The 16980-nt window shown below is 49.7% G+C and overlaps 2 protein-coding genes across 2 annotated transcripts; one reads left to right on the forward strand and one right to left on the reverse strand.

Moving 5' to 3' along the window:
* Nucleotides 1-5234: 5234 nt before the first annotated feature.
* On the forward strand, nucleotides 5235-7664 carry LOC128442451 (G-protein coupled receptor 182). The gene is made up of 2 exons (XM_053424911.1): nucleotides 5235-5467; nucleotides 6263-7664. Exon 2 carries the CDS (start codon nucleotides 6266-6268, stop codon nucleotides 7340-7342), a length of 1077 nt encoding a protein of 358 aa, XP_053280886.1. The 5' UTR covers nucleotides 5235-5467; nucleotides 6263-6265; the 3' UTR covers nucleotides 7343-7664.
* A 282-nt stretch (nucleotides 7665-7946) lies between these two features.
* On the reverse strand, nucleotides 7947-13233 carry LOC128442414 (zinc finger and BTB domain-containing protein 39). Its single transcript, XM_053424863.1, has 3 exons — nucleotides 11594-13233; nucleotides 10612-10971; nucleotides 7947-10471 (listed from the first exon to the last, which is right to left on the reverse strand). The coding sequence occupies exons 1-3, from the start codon at nucleotides 12827-12829 to the stop codon at nucleotides 9488-9490; spliced, it is 2580 nt and encodes an 859-aa protein (XP_053280838.1). The 5' UTR covers nucleotides 12830-13233; the 3' UTR covers nucleotides 7947-9487.
* Between the last annotated feature and the right edge of the window lie 3747 nt (nucleotides 13234-16980).

The following is a 16980-nucleotide window of genomic DNA, read 5'->3' on the forward strand; positions in this document are numbered from 1 at the left end:
CACAGAGAACAACGAAGCAGGAGAAGCTGGTCGAGACAGCAAGCACAGACAAACCATATCTATACGTGTGGACACGGGCAGACAAACGAGTACAAACCGACAGAGGACAAAGGGAAACACAGAGGCTTAAATACAAGAAGGAAGGCAGGGGCAATTACACACAGGTGAAACACATGAGGATTGGGGACGACAATCAAAGACAGGAAGTGAGACACCGAGAAGCTGGAACAAGACAGTGAAAGTGAAGCTACAAAATAAAACAGGAAGTAGAAAACACAAAGACTGAAATTAACAAACTAAAATGACAGGACACCACAGTACCCCCCCCTCAAGGACCGGATTCCAGACGGTCCATAACGAGCACTGAATCGGGAGGGAGGAGGGGGGAACCGGAGGAGGGACTCCGGGACGTGCCCAGGTTCTCGGACCGACGGCTCCGTGGCCGCTTCGGAACCTGGCATAATGTCTCAGGTGGACGGCCCCGTGGCCGGACAGGAACGCAACACGGGGGCTCCTCAGGAGGACGGCCCGGAGGCCGGTCAGGGACAAAGTACATAGTCTCAACCCGACGGCTCCGTGGCCGCTTCGGGGCTGAGCGCAGAGGCTCGGGAGGACGGCGCCGTGGCCGCACAAGGGCAGAGTTCTGAGGCTCGTGGGGGCAGCGCCGTGGCCGCTCAGGGACAGAGTTCAAGGGCTCTGCTGGACAACCTGGAGGCCGGTCAGGAGCCAAGCACGGGAGCTCCTCAGGAGGGCGGCGCCTTGGCCGCTCCGGGACAGAGTTCTGAGGCTCAGGAGGGCTGCGCCATTGCCACTCAGGGACAGAGTTTTGAGGCTCGGAAGGGCGGTCCGGAGCCCAGCACGGGGGCTGCACGGGCAGGTGGACCGAAGACCAGTCAGGTGCTGAGGGCAAGAGCTTCGGCCTCAACCCTGGGCGTGGGGCAAGAACTGGAGCTGGCACCGCGAGGATCTCAGACGCCGCAACACAGAGGACGTCAGCCGAGAGCCTCCGGCGCGGAGCAGGCACAGGTGCTGTGTGCGGAGCCGGCACAGCAAGGATCTCCGACGCCGAAACACAGAGGACGTCAGCCGAGAGCCTCCGGCGCGGAGCAGGCACGGGAGCAGGGACCGGAGCTGGGTGCAGAGCTGGCACCGCGAGGATCTCCGACGCCGAAACACAGAGGACGTCAGCCGAGAGCCTCCGGCGCGGAGCAGGCACGGGAGCTGGGTGCGGAGCTGGCACCGCGAGGATCTCCGACGCCGAAACACGGAGGACGTCAGCCGAGAGCCTCCGGCGCGGAGCAGGCACGGGAGCTGGGTGCGGAGCTGGCACCGCGAGGATCTCCGACGCCGAAACACGGAGGACGTCAGCCGAGAGCCTCCGGCGCGGAGCAGGCACGGGAGCTGGGTGCGGAGCTGGCACCGCGAGGATCTCCGACGCCGAAACACGGAGGACGTCAGCCGAGAGCCTCCGGCGCGGAGCAGGCGCGGGAGTAGACGCCGCTGTGAGGACCACTGACGTCGGAGAACGAGAGACATCAGCTGGAAGCCTCCGGCGTGGAGCTGGAACCGAAGCAGGTGATGGAGCAGACGCCGCTGTGAGGACCACTGACGTCGAAGAATGAGAGACATCAGCTGGGGGCCTCCGGCGCGGAGCAGCGACTGGAGCAGGTGCTGGAGCAGGCGCCGCTGTGAGGACCACTGACGTCGGAGAACGAGTGACATCAGCTGAGAGCCTCCGGCGCGGAGCAGCGACTGGAGCAGGTGCTGAAACAGACGCCGCTGTGAGGACCACTGACGTCGAAGAAAGAGAGACATCAGCTGGGGACCTCCGGCGCGGAGCAGCGACTGGAGCAGGTGCTGGAGCAGACGCCGCTGAGAGGACCACTGACGTCGAAGAAAGAGAGACATCAGCTGGGGGCCTCCGGCGCGGAGCAGCGACTGGAGCAGGTGCTGGAGCAGACGCAGCCGAGAGGACCACTGACGTCGGTGAACGAGAGACATCAGCTGGGGGCCTCTGGCGTGGAGCATGCTGCTTGAGGGAGAGGCCTTTGCTGTGGATGCCCCCCCTCCACCGTCTACCCCCGAGACCAGAACCTTTCTGGAGGCTGCGGGGTCCTCCCAGAGCCAGGCGGGTTCCCTCAAAAGGGTTTGAGTGTCCCCACTGCAGGCTGTGGGGTCCACCCAGGGCCAGGCGGATCCCCTCCAACGGGTTTGAGCGTCCCACCTCCAGCTCTGTCAATAAACTATCAAAACAAAAAACTCTTTCGAAAAAACTAACCTCTGCTGGGTCCATAGTTTGGTCGGTTTGTTCTGTTACGGTTTGAAGGAGGAGATGGACCCAAGATGCAGAGGTTATAACAAAAGGGGATTTAATATACAAAAACGTCTTTAACAAGACAAAAACAAAACAAGAACACTAACAAAAGTAACACTGGCGACAAGGCGCACTGAGAACGAGGAAGCAGGAGAAGCTGGTCGAAATCGCTGGAACAAACAAACCATTTCTCACGACGTGGGGAGAAAACAACTAGTACAACCCGACAGAGGACAAAGGGAAACACAGAGGCTTAAATACAAGAAGGAAGGCAGGGGCAATTACACACAGGTGAAACACATGAGGATTGGGGACGACAATCAAAGACAGGAAGTGAGACACCGAGAAGCTGGAACAAGACAGTGAAAGTGAAGCTACAAAATAAAACAGGAAGTAGAAAACACAAAGACTGAAATTAACAAACTAAAATGACAGGACACCACAGTCCTCGGTCGGTTTGTTCTGTTACGGTTTGAGTGGGGAGATGGACCCAGGATGCAGAGGTTATCAAACAAAAAGGTATTTAATATAATAAAAGGGTTTTAAACAAGATAAAAACAAAACAGGAACACTAACATAAGTAACTGGCGACAAAGCGCACAGAGAACAACGAAGCAGGAGAAGCTGGTCGAGACAGCAAGCACAGACAAACCATATCTATACGTGTGGACACGGGCAGACAAACGAGTACAAACCGACAGAGGACAAAGGGAAACACAGAGGCTTAAATACAAGAAGGAAGGCAGGGGCAATTACACACAGGTGAAACACATGAGGATTGGGGACGACAATCAAAGACAGGAAGTGAGACACCGAGAAGCTGGAACAAGACAGTGAAAGTGAAGCTACAAAATAAAACAGGAAGTAGAAAACACAAAGACTGAAATTAACAAACTAAAATGACAGGACACCACAGACTAATCATTTTTTATCTCAAATAGATAAATCTCCGCCCTACAGGAAATCCCTAAGACACTGTGCGCTCAAGGCAAACATGACGTTGGCTTAATAAAAGCTGCTGAACCTGTAGTTATTAACGCCTTAACCCGACTACCGGCCCTCCCAACAGCAATATCCATTACAAACTGAAGCCATTAAAACCATTACTCCAGTTTTTGAATCAGGACGAAAAGGAGGACTCATCATTCCCTGTCATCACTCACCAGTACGCACTCCTGTGTTTCACGTGAAAAATCTAAATTGCAATTTGTTCGACAAAAGTAACTTTTCTGGGTCATGTGATCACAGCAGGGGGCAAATCCCTCTCACACAAACATAATGAGACTCGACCGACGCAGAACAAAGACTCGACTGAGACCGAGCTCCTCTGAGTTCCATACGAGCAAAGAGAAACACGCAGATCGTGTAAATGATGATGAAGAGAGCAGCACTTTAAGGTGGCCCTGAGAGCTCAATGAACAGCAACTTAAGAAAACACATGCAAGTTGACAAAACACAAGCAAAGTAAGAAAACATCTTCATCTAGTTCACAACACAACACAACACATTACAGAAATGCGCTGCAGATAGACAAACGCGCTGCAAATAGAGAAGAAACGACAACGGAAGTGTTTCCAGAGGACAGCTAAGAGTGATGGACACTGCTGCCACAGCAGACACAAAAACGTCCAATACACCATACAACTTCGGTTCCACACAGGGGTCGGCCACGCGCGGCTCTGGAGCCGCAGGCGGCTCTTCAGCCCCTCTGCAGTGGCTGTACAGTACAGTGTTGTGCATATGTTTCGCGAACGCTGAACTTAACGAGTCAGTTTTCATATTATTAACGTGAACGTAATGATGAACGTGAGTGAACGTCACGTTCATTTTTTAAATCATCATCGTATCAGGCCATCATGAAATACCAGGAGCGGGCGAGTGTGTGTGTGTGTTTGTGTGTGTGCGTGTGCCTGTGTGTGTGTCCCGGTGCTCCGACCCCGCCCACTCGCTCGGAGAGAGCCACAGTGAGCTCTGAGCTCTGAAGATGGTCCGATCTAGAGACATGTCGTCTTCTTCTGTTAAACTGAATAAACAGCGCTAACAAGCAAGCCCCTGTTTGTGAGGCAATGTATTGTCCATAGTGTGAAGGGGTAGGAAACCTTTACTGTCGAAAGAGACATTTTGCCCCCACTCCTGAGCGAGGGGGCGGGGTCGGGGACTCGGTGTGCTCGCTACTCTCACACACACACACACACACACACACACACACACACACACACACACACACACACACAGAGGGGCTGAAGAGCCGCATTCGGCTCCAGAGCCGCGGGTGGCACCGAAGTTGTATGATGTATTGGACGTTTTTGTGTCTGCTGTGGCAGCAGTGTCCATCACTCTTAGCTGTCCTCTGGAAACACTTCCGTTGTCGTTTCTTCTCTATTTGCAGCGCGTTTCACTATTTGCAGCGCGTTTGTCAATTTGCAGCGCGTTTGTCTATTTGCAGCGCGTTTGTCTATTTGCTGCGCGTTTCTGTAATGTGTTGTGTTGTGTTGTGAACTTGATGAAGATGTTTTCTTACTTTGCTTGTGTTTTCTTAACTTGCCTGTGTTTTCTTAAGTTGCTGTTCGTGGAGCTCTCAGAGCCACCGTAGCACTTCCCCAAGTGGGTGAGGACATCCATGTCTGTTTCTACCTGAGACAAATCCCTCCTGCTTCCCATGATTCCTGTTACAAGTGTGATTTCTAGGAATCAGACAGTGAATTCTTATAATTCTTATAATTGTGTTTCTGTTGCTTTAACTCCTGAGATAATTCAGACATTGTAAATGCTTCACAGGTCAAATATCCACCACACTGTTCTTTCCAAGTGGAGTCTTATGAGCTGCGTGGACGTCACTGGACTCTAGTCCACTCCCCTACTATTGACTGAGGATGTCCTGTTGGATGTGTGTGTGTGTGTGTGTGTGTGTGTGTTTGTGTGTGTGTGTGTGTGTGTGTGTGTGTGTGTGTGTGTGTGTGTGTGTGTGTGTGTGTCTATGAGAAATGGGAGGGTAGGAACTCCAGGCTGCTTGATTGCTCAGATAGTCGTCTACATCAGAGCTTCAGAGGAGTCCTCTTGCTTCCACAAGCTTCGAACATTAAAAACCCTCCAGACGACGAAGAGGCCTCGGGCAGAACCTGCTACTCTTCATCTTTCAGTACGCTTAACAAGGTACGGTTAAATCCAAGTTCTTTATTTCTCAAGGTTTTAGAATCTGTTTCTACCTTTAACATGGGAACAAAAGGGAACTGCGTCTGCTGGCAGATCCTCGGGAGCTCGACCACATCAGAGGAGATTCCACTTGGTCCTTTTGATTATTTGACTGTTTTTAATTCATCATATCGGAGTGAGACACTTTCTCTAGTGTCACAGATGCTGATCTCCGTCACGACATTCATAGAATCATTTCCTGTTTGGCAATGAATCAACAAAGTAAAAGCACTGAAGGTAGTTCTCTCGCTGCAGTGCTTTGGATCTGGCTGAATTACTGATCTATTATTTTGTAATATTTTGTTGTGAACTTGGGTCAGAGGAATCTGAAATAGTCAACAAGTGACCAGTTCACCCGTGAACAGTAACAGAGATTATAGCAGATAAACCAGGTGGGATGAACACAAAGTTTTCTAACTTCACTCTGCACCGTAGACAAACGGTAAAAAGTGACAGAAGAGTTATATTAGAGTTTGAGGACGAGGAATAAATCTGAAAAATCATCGACACAGGACGAGAGAAACACAACATTACAAACAAGCAGGTTTACTTTGTGAAACGTTCGCTGTAGGTTGTGAAATAACTTTTAATAACCTGGTTTTAGTTTTTCTACCTCTGTGACAGTTCAGCCGAGCAGGTCTGCCTCCTCCACCTCCTCCTCCTGTGTTTCTGTTATGCAACGTCTGAAAACATAATCAGATTAACCCACAAAGAAAAGTCTTAACACTTTTCCTCTTTTCTTGCTTCTCGCTCCAGACCATGGCCGACGAGCACAACCACTCAGGCTACATTAACGGCACGCCGTGGTTCGTCTATGAGTGCACCATCGAGCTGGACGTGGACTACAGGCGCATCGCCCTCTTCCTGCTCTACCTCTTCATCTTCATGGTGGGCCTGCTGGAGAATGTGCTGGTCGTGTGGGTGAACTGGAGCAGGCGCCACTCCGCCAACGGGGTTCTCTTCTGCGTCATCAACGTGAGCCTGTCGGACCTGATGGTGATTGGGATCCTGCCCTTCTTCCTCATGGAGGTGACCATGGACAAGGTTTGGGTGTGGGGCCGCTTCCTCTGCAAGGTCACCAACCTCATCTTCGTGGTCAACTTCTACAGCAGCTCCCTCTTCCTGGCCTGCATGACCTTGGAGCGCTACCTGTCCCTGACCAGGCCCTCGTCTCCGTCCCTCTTCCCTGTGGTGGGTCGGCGGCGCTGGTTGCTCTGCGGAGGCCTGTGGCTCTTCTCTTTTGTCCTGGCCCTGTTTGAGAACGTCCATGTGGACCTTCTGGAGTGGGACGAGCCGGGTTGCTACATGATGCCCGAGCACAACTACGACGAGTGGTTTGTTTTCGTGCCGGTCCTCTGCTTGGTCTTCCAGTTCATTGGTCCCGCGGCCGTCATCATCACCTGCAACGTGCTGATCGCTCGAGCAGTCAAGGCGACTCCGGATGTGCAGGGCCGGCGGGACGTGTGGCTGGTGCACGTGTACTCCCTGGTCTTCGTCATGTGCTGGCTGCCCTACCACCTGGTGGTGTTCCTGATGGTCATCGACAACCTCGACCCCTACATCTTCAGCTGCAACACCATAGAGGGCCTCTACTTCTCCTACAGCGTGGTGCAGTGCCTGTCGCTTTTCCACTGCGTCGCCAACCCCATCCTCTACAACTTCCTCAGCCAGAGCTTTCGCAAAAACCTGATCAACACGGTGCTGAGCCACATACCCAAAGAGGTGGAGCAGGTTGGAGCAGGAAACCAGCCTGGTGCTCCTAACGGCGGCGGCGGCCCGGAGAGGCAGCGCAAGTTGAGTAACGTCAGCACAAGCCAGTCTGACGTGGGATCATAAGACAGAAGCTGAGGATCGAGTCAAGAACTAAACCCAGTCTCTGAAAACCAGAGTTCACTTTCCTCTCGTAATCTACTTCCTTGATTTCTAATCATGTACCTGATCAGTTTTAAAAAAGAGGGAAGCAGGAAATGTTTTCTCAAAGCTGCTCATCTCCCACAGGAAAATGTGGCAGCAGCAGGAATGTGTGTGTAAACAAACGCTAACATCTCACTTCACTGAACGGACCGGTGTCACATGATGGATAAATTAAAGCATTTATTGTTGTACTGTTGTTTTCTTTAAGTTCTGTTCAAATGCAATAAAACTCCCTTCAACACTGTTTGAATCCATCTGAGCTGGAAAAGCTGAGCAGCATCTTGAGGGTTTCTGCAGTTTCAGGTTCAATTCAAGGTTTTTTAAGATCTTTGTGAAGTACGACAGGTACGAGGGAATATGAGAGTTACAGAAGTACTTATACTTCACTGCAACCACACAGTTATCAGTTCTATGTTTGTAGTTTTATTACAGCGTGTTAAAACTGAGAAAGAACTACAATACACAGAGACAAACTAAATTGTTGTCTTAAAGAAATATTAACTCAATGAAAACCTAACTAAATGTATTTAATATAAAATGAGATTAACCTTTATTTATCCTCTGCAGAGGAAATGTACAATCAACACAGCAGCACAAGGGGAACATTTTGTAAGAATCAAAATAAGAATAAAATATAAATACTATATCCAAGAACATTTTAAATATCAAAAGATATACACAAGCCGGTTTTTCTAAATGTGCAAGATAAAGATGGGGATAAAGGTTGAATGTGAAATGGGCAGCAGTCTCTCTTGAATTATGGATTTTAATGTTACCATGTGAGTTTGTGATATTTCAGCACATTTTAATTTCCGATGATTGAATTTGAGACTTTTGCAGAAACCCTGATGTTTCACTTCACCAACCTGTCGTCAGAGCAGTGAGAAAGAGATTTGGAAGCTTTACATGTGTATTTTACTGAGTTTGCTTTTCTCTGTTGATCTTTATTACATTCACTCCCGTTTCTGTTTCCATCTGGAATGTGTCACATTGAACGTTTTGACCGATAAGAAGCCCGGCAGAGGAAAAGGGGGCTGCCGGTCCACAGACGGCACAATGGCAGGAAGACAACGGGCTTGGAGAAGGCGAAAGGTCGCGGGCCCCTGGAAACAGGAGGTTCACAATTCTGCAAGTTAATCACTGAAATTCTGATGATGGGTGTTTTTTCGTGGCGAGGGGCATCGGACAGGGTCAGAACACATCACTTAAAGGGGGGGGGGGTAACAGTCCTACAGGCGTTTATTCTTTTTAAAAAACAATATTTAAAAAACTAGTTGCACTGTCATCATAAATATGAGGTAAGACACAGATATGGTGTGATGGGAACTTAAATAACAGAGAGCGCTCCAGGCTCACACGTGACTGAATGGCATTTCCCGACAGACAAGGATCTGATTATGATCAGCATCAAAACAAACATGTTTACATATTCAACTCTCTATTCTAGGTTTTAGATTTTGCTCCTTGAAGTGAAAACATGAAACTTTTAAAGATTAAAAAAATCTGTGTTTGAAAGTGTAAATATAAGAAAATAATTTCTGTGCTATAACGAGTCGCTACATTAATAATTTACTATCCATCAGTGACATTAAAAACAGTGTTTGGATATAATATCAGCAGTCGACTGCAGCACAGTCAACAAAGACTCACATTGTTTCACTGACACAGACGGACACGCTGCCCCCAAGTGGCTGTTTGAGACACTGACTGTCAAACAGGTTGTCCAGTGAACAGCACGTGACACGGGGACATGTCCACTACATTCTGTCTAACACAGAGACAACGGATCAATTCATTGATCACAAGAAAACTAAATCATTGTTTTCATTTAACTGATTTATGTTAAATGAAATTTACAAATATTTTCAAACCGAGTACTTGTGGGTTTTAGACTTTGGACATTTTAAGATGCCACATTGAGCTCGAACCAACACTGACAGATCATTTTTACAAGCTACTGACGTTTTAAACGTTAATGACAATCTGCAGTATATGGTCCAAGGCAACAGACCCAGGGTCAGTGTCTGAGGGAGAAGGGACGAGGACGGACGGCCGACTCAGAGACGATCAGGTGTCCATAGTGGGCAGCGGTTCTTTCGAGTGATCGTTGTACATGAAGGTCTGCTCGATGTTGAAGTCCGCTGGCAGGTGGTCCTTGTGCAGCTCCATGTGTGAGGACACCAGCTTCAGCGTGGAGAAGTAAAGGCCGCAGACGGTGCAGCGGTACATGAGAGCGCCGGCGTGCGTCTTCAGGTGGCAGATCATGGTGGAGCGGCCTCTGAAGAAACGCAGACACACTTTGCACTGGTAGGGCTTCTCCCCGGTGTGGATGCGGAGGTGGTAGGTGAACTCCCCCGAGTGGGCGAACCGTTTCCCGCAGTAGCGGCAGCGGTACCACTTCCCTCGGACTGCTGCCGCCCCGGCGCCCCCGTCCTGCCCTGAGGTCCCGTTGGGCAGGAGCCCAGAGGACAAGCTGTGGGCTGGCCCCTGAAAATACTTGTCCGGCACGCTGAAGCCCATTCCCAGGCCCAAACCCAGGTTGCTCATCTTAACGAGGCCACTGACGTCCCGTGGAGACGAGGAGGAGCAGGAAGATGGAGGACAGTCCAGAGACTGCTCCGCCTTACGTTTGCCCAACCAGCTGTGGCCCCCAGCCCCCCCACCGGCCCCCAAGGACTCGTTGGTGTGCAGGCTGAGGTGATACTGAAAAGCAGACGCTGAGCGGAAAGTCTCCGGGCACAGGAAGCAGTGCAGCTCCTCCACGCCTGCCAAGCCTCCCCCCCCGACTTCATCCGCCCTGACTCTGTAAGTCCTCAGCGCCAATCGCTCCCTCTCCTTAGCTGCGGCCTCCTCGGCATGTGCAGTCATGTGTCTGTCCAGGAGGGGGCGCTCTACAAAGCAGCGGCCGCAGTGTGGGCAGGTGAAGACAGGCAGCGAGAGGTGGGAGAGGGTGTGCCACAGCAGGGAGCACAGGGAGAGCTGGGGGAGGAGACACACTCCACAGCTCAGGCTCTGAGGACACACGTGGTTCAGCAGGTGGTCTTTGACGGTCTGACGGGGGGGGACAGAGACATGAAGACACTGTGAGAACGTCATCATGTTATCTTCCTGTGGTTCAAGGTCAAATCAGCTCACAGGAATGAACTGGTTATTGAAAACAAACTTTAATACTTTAGTTAACATTCACTAACCTGGAAGTCCTTGCTGAGGGTCTTGGTGCACACGGCACACTGCAGCTCGGGGCTCAGGCTGCTGCTGCTGCCGGTGAGCGCCGCCTGAGGGATGGTGTAGCCCGACGACTCCTGGTGGTGGTGACGCAGCAGTTTGCTCTGGCTGCAGAACTGCAGGTGGCACATGTCACAGGTGAAGAGCTGCACCCCGACGTGGGAGAGAGAGTGGGCGGCGCCGGCGGCTCGGTCCGGGAACGAGGCGCCGCACACCCTGCAGAGCCCGAGCTCCGTCAGGTGGGTGTCGGCGTGGCGTCTGATGGCCACCGGGTCCGGAGGGAGAGGCACCGCGCAGGCTTTACAGGACAGCGTGTCTCCGGTCCCCTGTGGGAGTGGACAACGTTATCTCTACAGACAAAACCCCAACGTCCCGGAGCTGCACGTCCCTAATGTCACTGGAGCTGTGCCACCGGCGTTCTCCTGCAACAACACAAGTCTATGGCTCTATTGTCTGTGGATCTATGGTCTGTGGCTCTATGGTCTGTGGCTCTATGGTCTGTGGCTCTATGATCTGTGGCTCTATGGTATGTGGCTCTATGGGACAGAATCTTTGTCTGATGTGGACACTTCCACCAAATCCTCAGAGTATGTAAATGTTTGTTTCCCGTTGCACTTCCTGTCTTGTGCAGTTTAAATCTATTTGCACACAGTAGTTGTGTTTATTTTTTCTGGGTTTCTTTCTGTCTGTAGTTAATTGTGTGTCTGTCTTGTGTCTGAGTGAAATTACACCGGAGTCAAATTCCTAGTCTGTGAACACATACATGGCAGATAAAGCTGATTGTGGTATTTGACTGACCCGGTCGTCCCCACGTGTCTGAGACGGACGAAGAGACGTGGGGACGACCGGGTCAGTTTTTAAACAGAGCGGTTAAAGATATCTGAACTTTCTGGTTTCTACAAGCAGCTCTTTGGATCTGAGGTCTGAGGATCTTGGTTCAAACGGTACCTGGCTGCTGGAGCTGCCTCCGTCTCCGTCCTCCACGCACACGAGCTCGTCCTCCTCCTCGTCCTCCTCCGCCTCCTCCATGTAATTCTCGTCGTCGCTCAGCTCGATGATCTCCCCCGCCAGCTGTCTCCACTGCTCTTCCTCCGTTCCCTCCACTGCTCCGTTACCTCGCAGGGCCGCCTCCCTCTGCTCCTCGCTCTCCCCCTCCTCCACCTCTCTGAACATCAGCCCCCCGTCCCTCTGCAGCTCCACCACGCCGCCCTCCACCCTCCTGACCAGCAGGCCGCCCACAGGAGACGACCTCGGGGCCTCCGCTCCGAGCTGAGCTGAGGAGTCGAGGAAGGAGCAGGAGGCGGGAGGTGCGAGGACGCCTGAGCTGTCAGAAAGCATTGGTCCGTCTCTGTGGCCTTCCTCACAGCTGCCTCCTGCCTCCTCCTCCTCCTCCTCCTCCTCCAGCCCCTGCTCAGTCTTCAGCTGGAGCACAGGAGGCAGCAGGCAGTCACTCTGCGTGGAGCTGCTGCTCGTTAGAGGATCTTCTCCTGGCAGATGATGATCTGACTCCACCTGCCCGTAGCCGAGATGAGACTGAACATCTTCTGCCTTCAGGTCCAGAGTCAGCGCAGCGGCGTGGACTTCAGCGCCGGCCCTGGACGCCCGGGCCTGGAGGAGAGGGGAGGGAGCAGCGGCAGGAGTCGGAGCAGCCGAGGAGGACAGAGACGAGCAGGAGGCGGCGGACGAGCACACGGAGGAGGCGCACGCTGCATGAACCACGGCCCCCCCGGTGGAAGCAGCCGCGGGGACGCCGGGGTCCAGAGGGAGGTCTCCAGGACTTCTGGGTTTACAGTTCGATGCCGCAGACGCCTGCAGGTCGGGGAAGATGGCGTGACACGCCCGCACCAGCTCCCGGACCCCCAGCCGCTCGGCCAGCTCGTACAGGACCCCCACGTCGATGAGGTCGGTCAGGATCTCCCCCGTGTACACGAACGTCAGCACCTTCTCAAAGTTGGCCGGTGAGATGAACTCCAGGGAGAAGGTGGCGGTGGAGGAGGAGGTGGGCGCCCGGGCGAACAGGGTGCAGAAGTAGGTCCCGGAGCAGGCCAGCACCGCTCGGTGCGCGGCGAAGGTTCGATTCCTGACCTGAAGGAACACGTCACAGAAGCGCCGGGCCTGGCGGCAGCGGTTGAGCTCGGTGAGGAGGCCGGAGGCGTGGCCCGGCGCCTGCAGCCGGATCCTCATCCCTGCTGCTGGGCTGAGAGGCCAGGACACATCTTCATCATCACAAACATCAAGATCATCTTCATCTATTTAATGTTTATCTTCATCTGTTTAATGTTTATCTACTCAGACGTTCGCAAACAGAAAATACACAGAAAACAACAGAGGTGGATAAAACATGAATATATCCCTCCTCTTCTTCATCTATAACTTCTCCCCTTCATCTATCCTTCCTCCTCTTCATGTATCCCTCCTTTTCTTCACCTATTCCTCCTCTTCTTCATGTATCTCTCCTCTTCTTCATCTATAACTCCTCCCCTTCATCTATCCTTCCTCTTTTTCATGTATCTCTCCTCTTCTTCATCTATCCTTCCTCTTCTTCATGTATCTCTCCTCTTCTTCATCTATAACTCCTCCCCTTCATCTATTACTCCTCCTCTTCATCTATCCTTCCTCTTCTTCATGTATCTCTCCTCTTCTTCATCTACTCTCCTCTCCTTTATCTATCTATCCTCTTCTTCATCTATAACTCCTCCCCTTCATCTATCCTTCCTCTTTTTCATGTATCTCTCCTCTTCTTCATCTATCCTTCCTCTTCTTCATGTATCTCTCCTCTTCTTCATCTATAGCTCCTCTTCTTCATCTATAACTCCTCCTCTTCATCTATCCTTCCTCTTCTTCATGTATCTCTCCTCCTCTTCATCTATCCTTCCTCTTCTTCATGTATCTCTCCTCTTCTTCATCTATCCTTCCTCTTCTTCATGTATCTCTCCTCTTCTTCATCTACTCTCCTCTTCTTTATCTATCTATCCTCTTCTTCATCTATAACTCCTCCCCTTCATCTATCCTTCCTCTTCTTCATGTATCTCTCCTCTTCTTCATCTATCCTTCCTCTTTTTCATGTATCTATCCTCTTCTTCATCTATAACTCCTCCCCTTCATCTATCCTTCCTCTTCTTCATGTATCTCTCCTCTTCTTCATCTATCCTTCCTCTTTTTCATGTATCTCTCCTCTTCTTCATCTATCCTTCCTCTTCTTCATGTATCTCTCCTCTTCTTCATCTATAACTCCTCCCCTTCATCTATAACTCCTCCTCTTCATCTATCCTTCCTCTTCTTCATGTATCTCTCCTCCTCTTCATCTATCCTTCCTCTTCTTCATGTATCTCTCCTCTTCTTCTTCTATCCTTCCTCTTCTTCATGTATCTCTCCTCTTCTTCATCTATCCTTCCTCTTCATCTACTCTCCTCTTCTTTATCTATCTATCCTCTTCTTCATCTATAACTCCTCCCCTTCATCTATCCTTCCTCTTCTTCATGTATCTCTCCTCTTCTTCATCTATCCTTCCTCTTCATCTACTCTCCTCTTCTTTATCTATCTATCCTCTTCTTCATCTATAACTCCTCCCCTTCATCTATCCTTCCTATTTTTCATGTATCTCTCCTCTTCTTCATCTATCCTTCCTCTTCTTCATGTATCTCTCCTCTTCTTCATCTATAGCTCCTCTTCTTCATCTATAACTCCTCCTCTTCATCTATCCTTCCTCTTCTTCATGTATCTCTCCTCCTCTTCATCTATCCTTCCTCTTCTTCATGTATCTCTCCTCTTCTTCATCTATCCTTCCTCTTCTTCATGTATCTCTCCTCTTCTTCATCTACTCTCCTCTTCTTTATCTATCTATCCTCTTCTTCATCTATAACTCCTCCCCTTCATCTATCCTTCCTCTTCTTCATGTATCTCTCCTCTTCTTCATCTATCCTTCCTCTTTTTCATGTATCTCTCCTCTTCTTCATCTATCCTTCCTCTTCTTCATGTATCTCTCCTCTTCTTCATCTATAACTCCTCCCCTTCATCTATAACTCCTCCTCTTCATCTATCCTTCCTCTTCTTCATGTATCTCTCCTCCTCTTCATCTATCCTTCCTCTTCTTCATGTATCTCTCCTCTTCTTCATCTATCCTTCCTCTTCTTCATGTATCTCTCCTCTTCTTCATGTATCTCTCCTCTTCTTCATCTATCCTTCCTCTTCTTCATGTATCTCTCCTCTTCTTCATCTATCCTTCCTCTTCATCTACTCTCCTCTTCTTTATCTATCTATCCTCTTCTTCATCTATAACTCCTCCCCTTCATCTATCCTTCCTCTTCTTCATGTATCTCTCCTCTTCTTCATCTATCCTTCCTCTTCTTCATGTATCTCTCCTCTTCTTCATCTATTTCTCCTCTTCTTCATCCATCTCTCCTTTCCTTCATGTATCTCTCCTCTTCTTTATCTATCCTCTTCTTCATCTATTTCTCCTCTTCTTCATCCATCTCTCCTTTCCTTCATGTATCTCTCCTCTTCTTCTCTTCTTCATCTATCCCTCCTCTTCTTCATCTATTTCTCCCTTTCTTCATCAATCCCTCCTCTTCTTCATCTATCTCTCCTCTTCTTTATCTATCTCTCCTCTTTTTTATCTATCCCTCCTCTCCTTCATCTATCTCTCCTCTTTTTCAAGTATCCCTCTTCTCCATCTCTCCCTACTCTTCTTCATCTGTTTCTCCTCTTCTTCAGCTCTACCTCATATATCCCTCCTCTCCCTCATCTCTCTTTTATCTATCTCTCCTCTTCTTTAGCTATCCTTCTTCTCTTCTTCATCTATCCCCCCTCTTCTTCATCCATCTCTCCTCTTCTTTATCTATCCCTCCTCTTCTTCATCTATCTCTCCTCTTTTTCAAGTATCCCTCTTCTCTTTCATCTCTTCTTCATCTCTCCCTCCTCTTCTTCATCTATCTCTTCATCTATCTCTCCTCTTCTGCATCTCTACCTCATATATCCCTCATCTCTCTTTTATCTATCCCTCCTCTTCTTCATGTATCCCTCCTCTCCATCGCCTCTTCTTCATCCCTCCCTTCTCTTCTTCAGCTATCCCTCCTCTCCCTCATCTCTTCTACATCTATCTCTCCTCTTCTTCATGTATCCCTCCTCTTCTTCAGCTATCCATCATCTTCTTCAGCTATCCCTCCTCTCCCTCATCTCTTCTTCATGTATACATCCTCTTCTTCATCTCTCCCTCCTCTCCCTCATCTGTTCTTCATGTATCTCTCCTCTTCTTCATGTATCCCTCCTCTCCTTCAGCTATCCCTCCTCTACCTCATCTCTTCTTCATGTATTCATCCTCTTCTTCACCTATCCCTCCTCTCCTTTATCTCTCCTTCATGTATCCCTCCTCTTCTTTACCTCTCCCTCATCTCTTCTTCATGTATCCATCCTCTTCTTCAGCTATCCCTCTTCTCCCTCCTCTTCTTCAACTATTCATCCTCTCCCTCATCTCTTCTTCAGCTAACCCTTCTCTTCTTCACCTCTCCCTCCTCTCCCTCATCTCTTCTTCATGTAAACATCCTCTTCTTCACCTATCCCTCCTCTCCTTTATCTCTCCTTCATGTATCCCTTCTCTTCTTCACCCCTCCCTCATCTCCCTCATCTCTTCTTCATGTATTCCTCCGCCGCAGCTCCTCACAGCATCTTACCCGCTCAGAGTGCTCTTCAGCCGGGGAGGATCTTGGTTTTTCTCCGGTGTTTTTCACACTAGCTCCGCTGCTCGTCCCCACATCATCAGTTTTGTTTTCCTTCTGTTATAAACCTCTTCTTCCTCTGTCGCGTTTTTGTGACGTATGTCAACAAAGCAACAAGCGAGGTCGCCCCCTTCAGGCCGGACGAGTCACTGCAGTGAAAGGGATCCAGACAGGAAGTCAAATACTTCACTGAAGTAAACAAATAAACTAAATGTACTCGAGTAGAAGAAAAGTACCACATTATCTTTTCTAAGTGATTAGAAGTAAATAAGTACTCGCTTTGAATATACATATATCATATTATAATACAATATCAGTCACATGAACAAGATCATTAATTATTATCTGAGAAATCAAGGGAAATGTTGAAATATATCAAATATCACAATGTTCAAGAAAGTGAAACAAATTATTCTGGATCCACCCACTGCTCCAGACAGACACACAGACACACTGACACAAAAGCAGACACACACACACACAAACACACACACACACACACACACACACAGACAGTCACACAGACAGACACACAGACACAAACACAGACAGACAGACATACAGATAGACACACAGACTCTCAGACACATAGACACAAAGACAGACACACAAACACATACA

The sequence above is a fragment of the Pleuronectes platessa genome, chromosome 6, assembly GCF_947347685.1.
Source record: "Pleuronectes platessa chromosome 6, fPlePla1.1, whole genome shotgun sequence".
NCBI lineage: Eukaryota > Metazoa > Chordata > Actinopteri > Pleuronectiformes > Pleuronectidae > Pleuronectes > Pleuronectes platessa.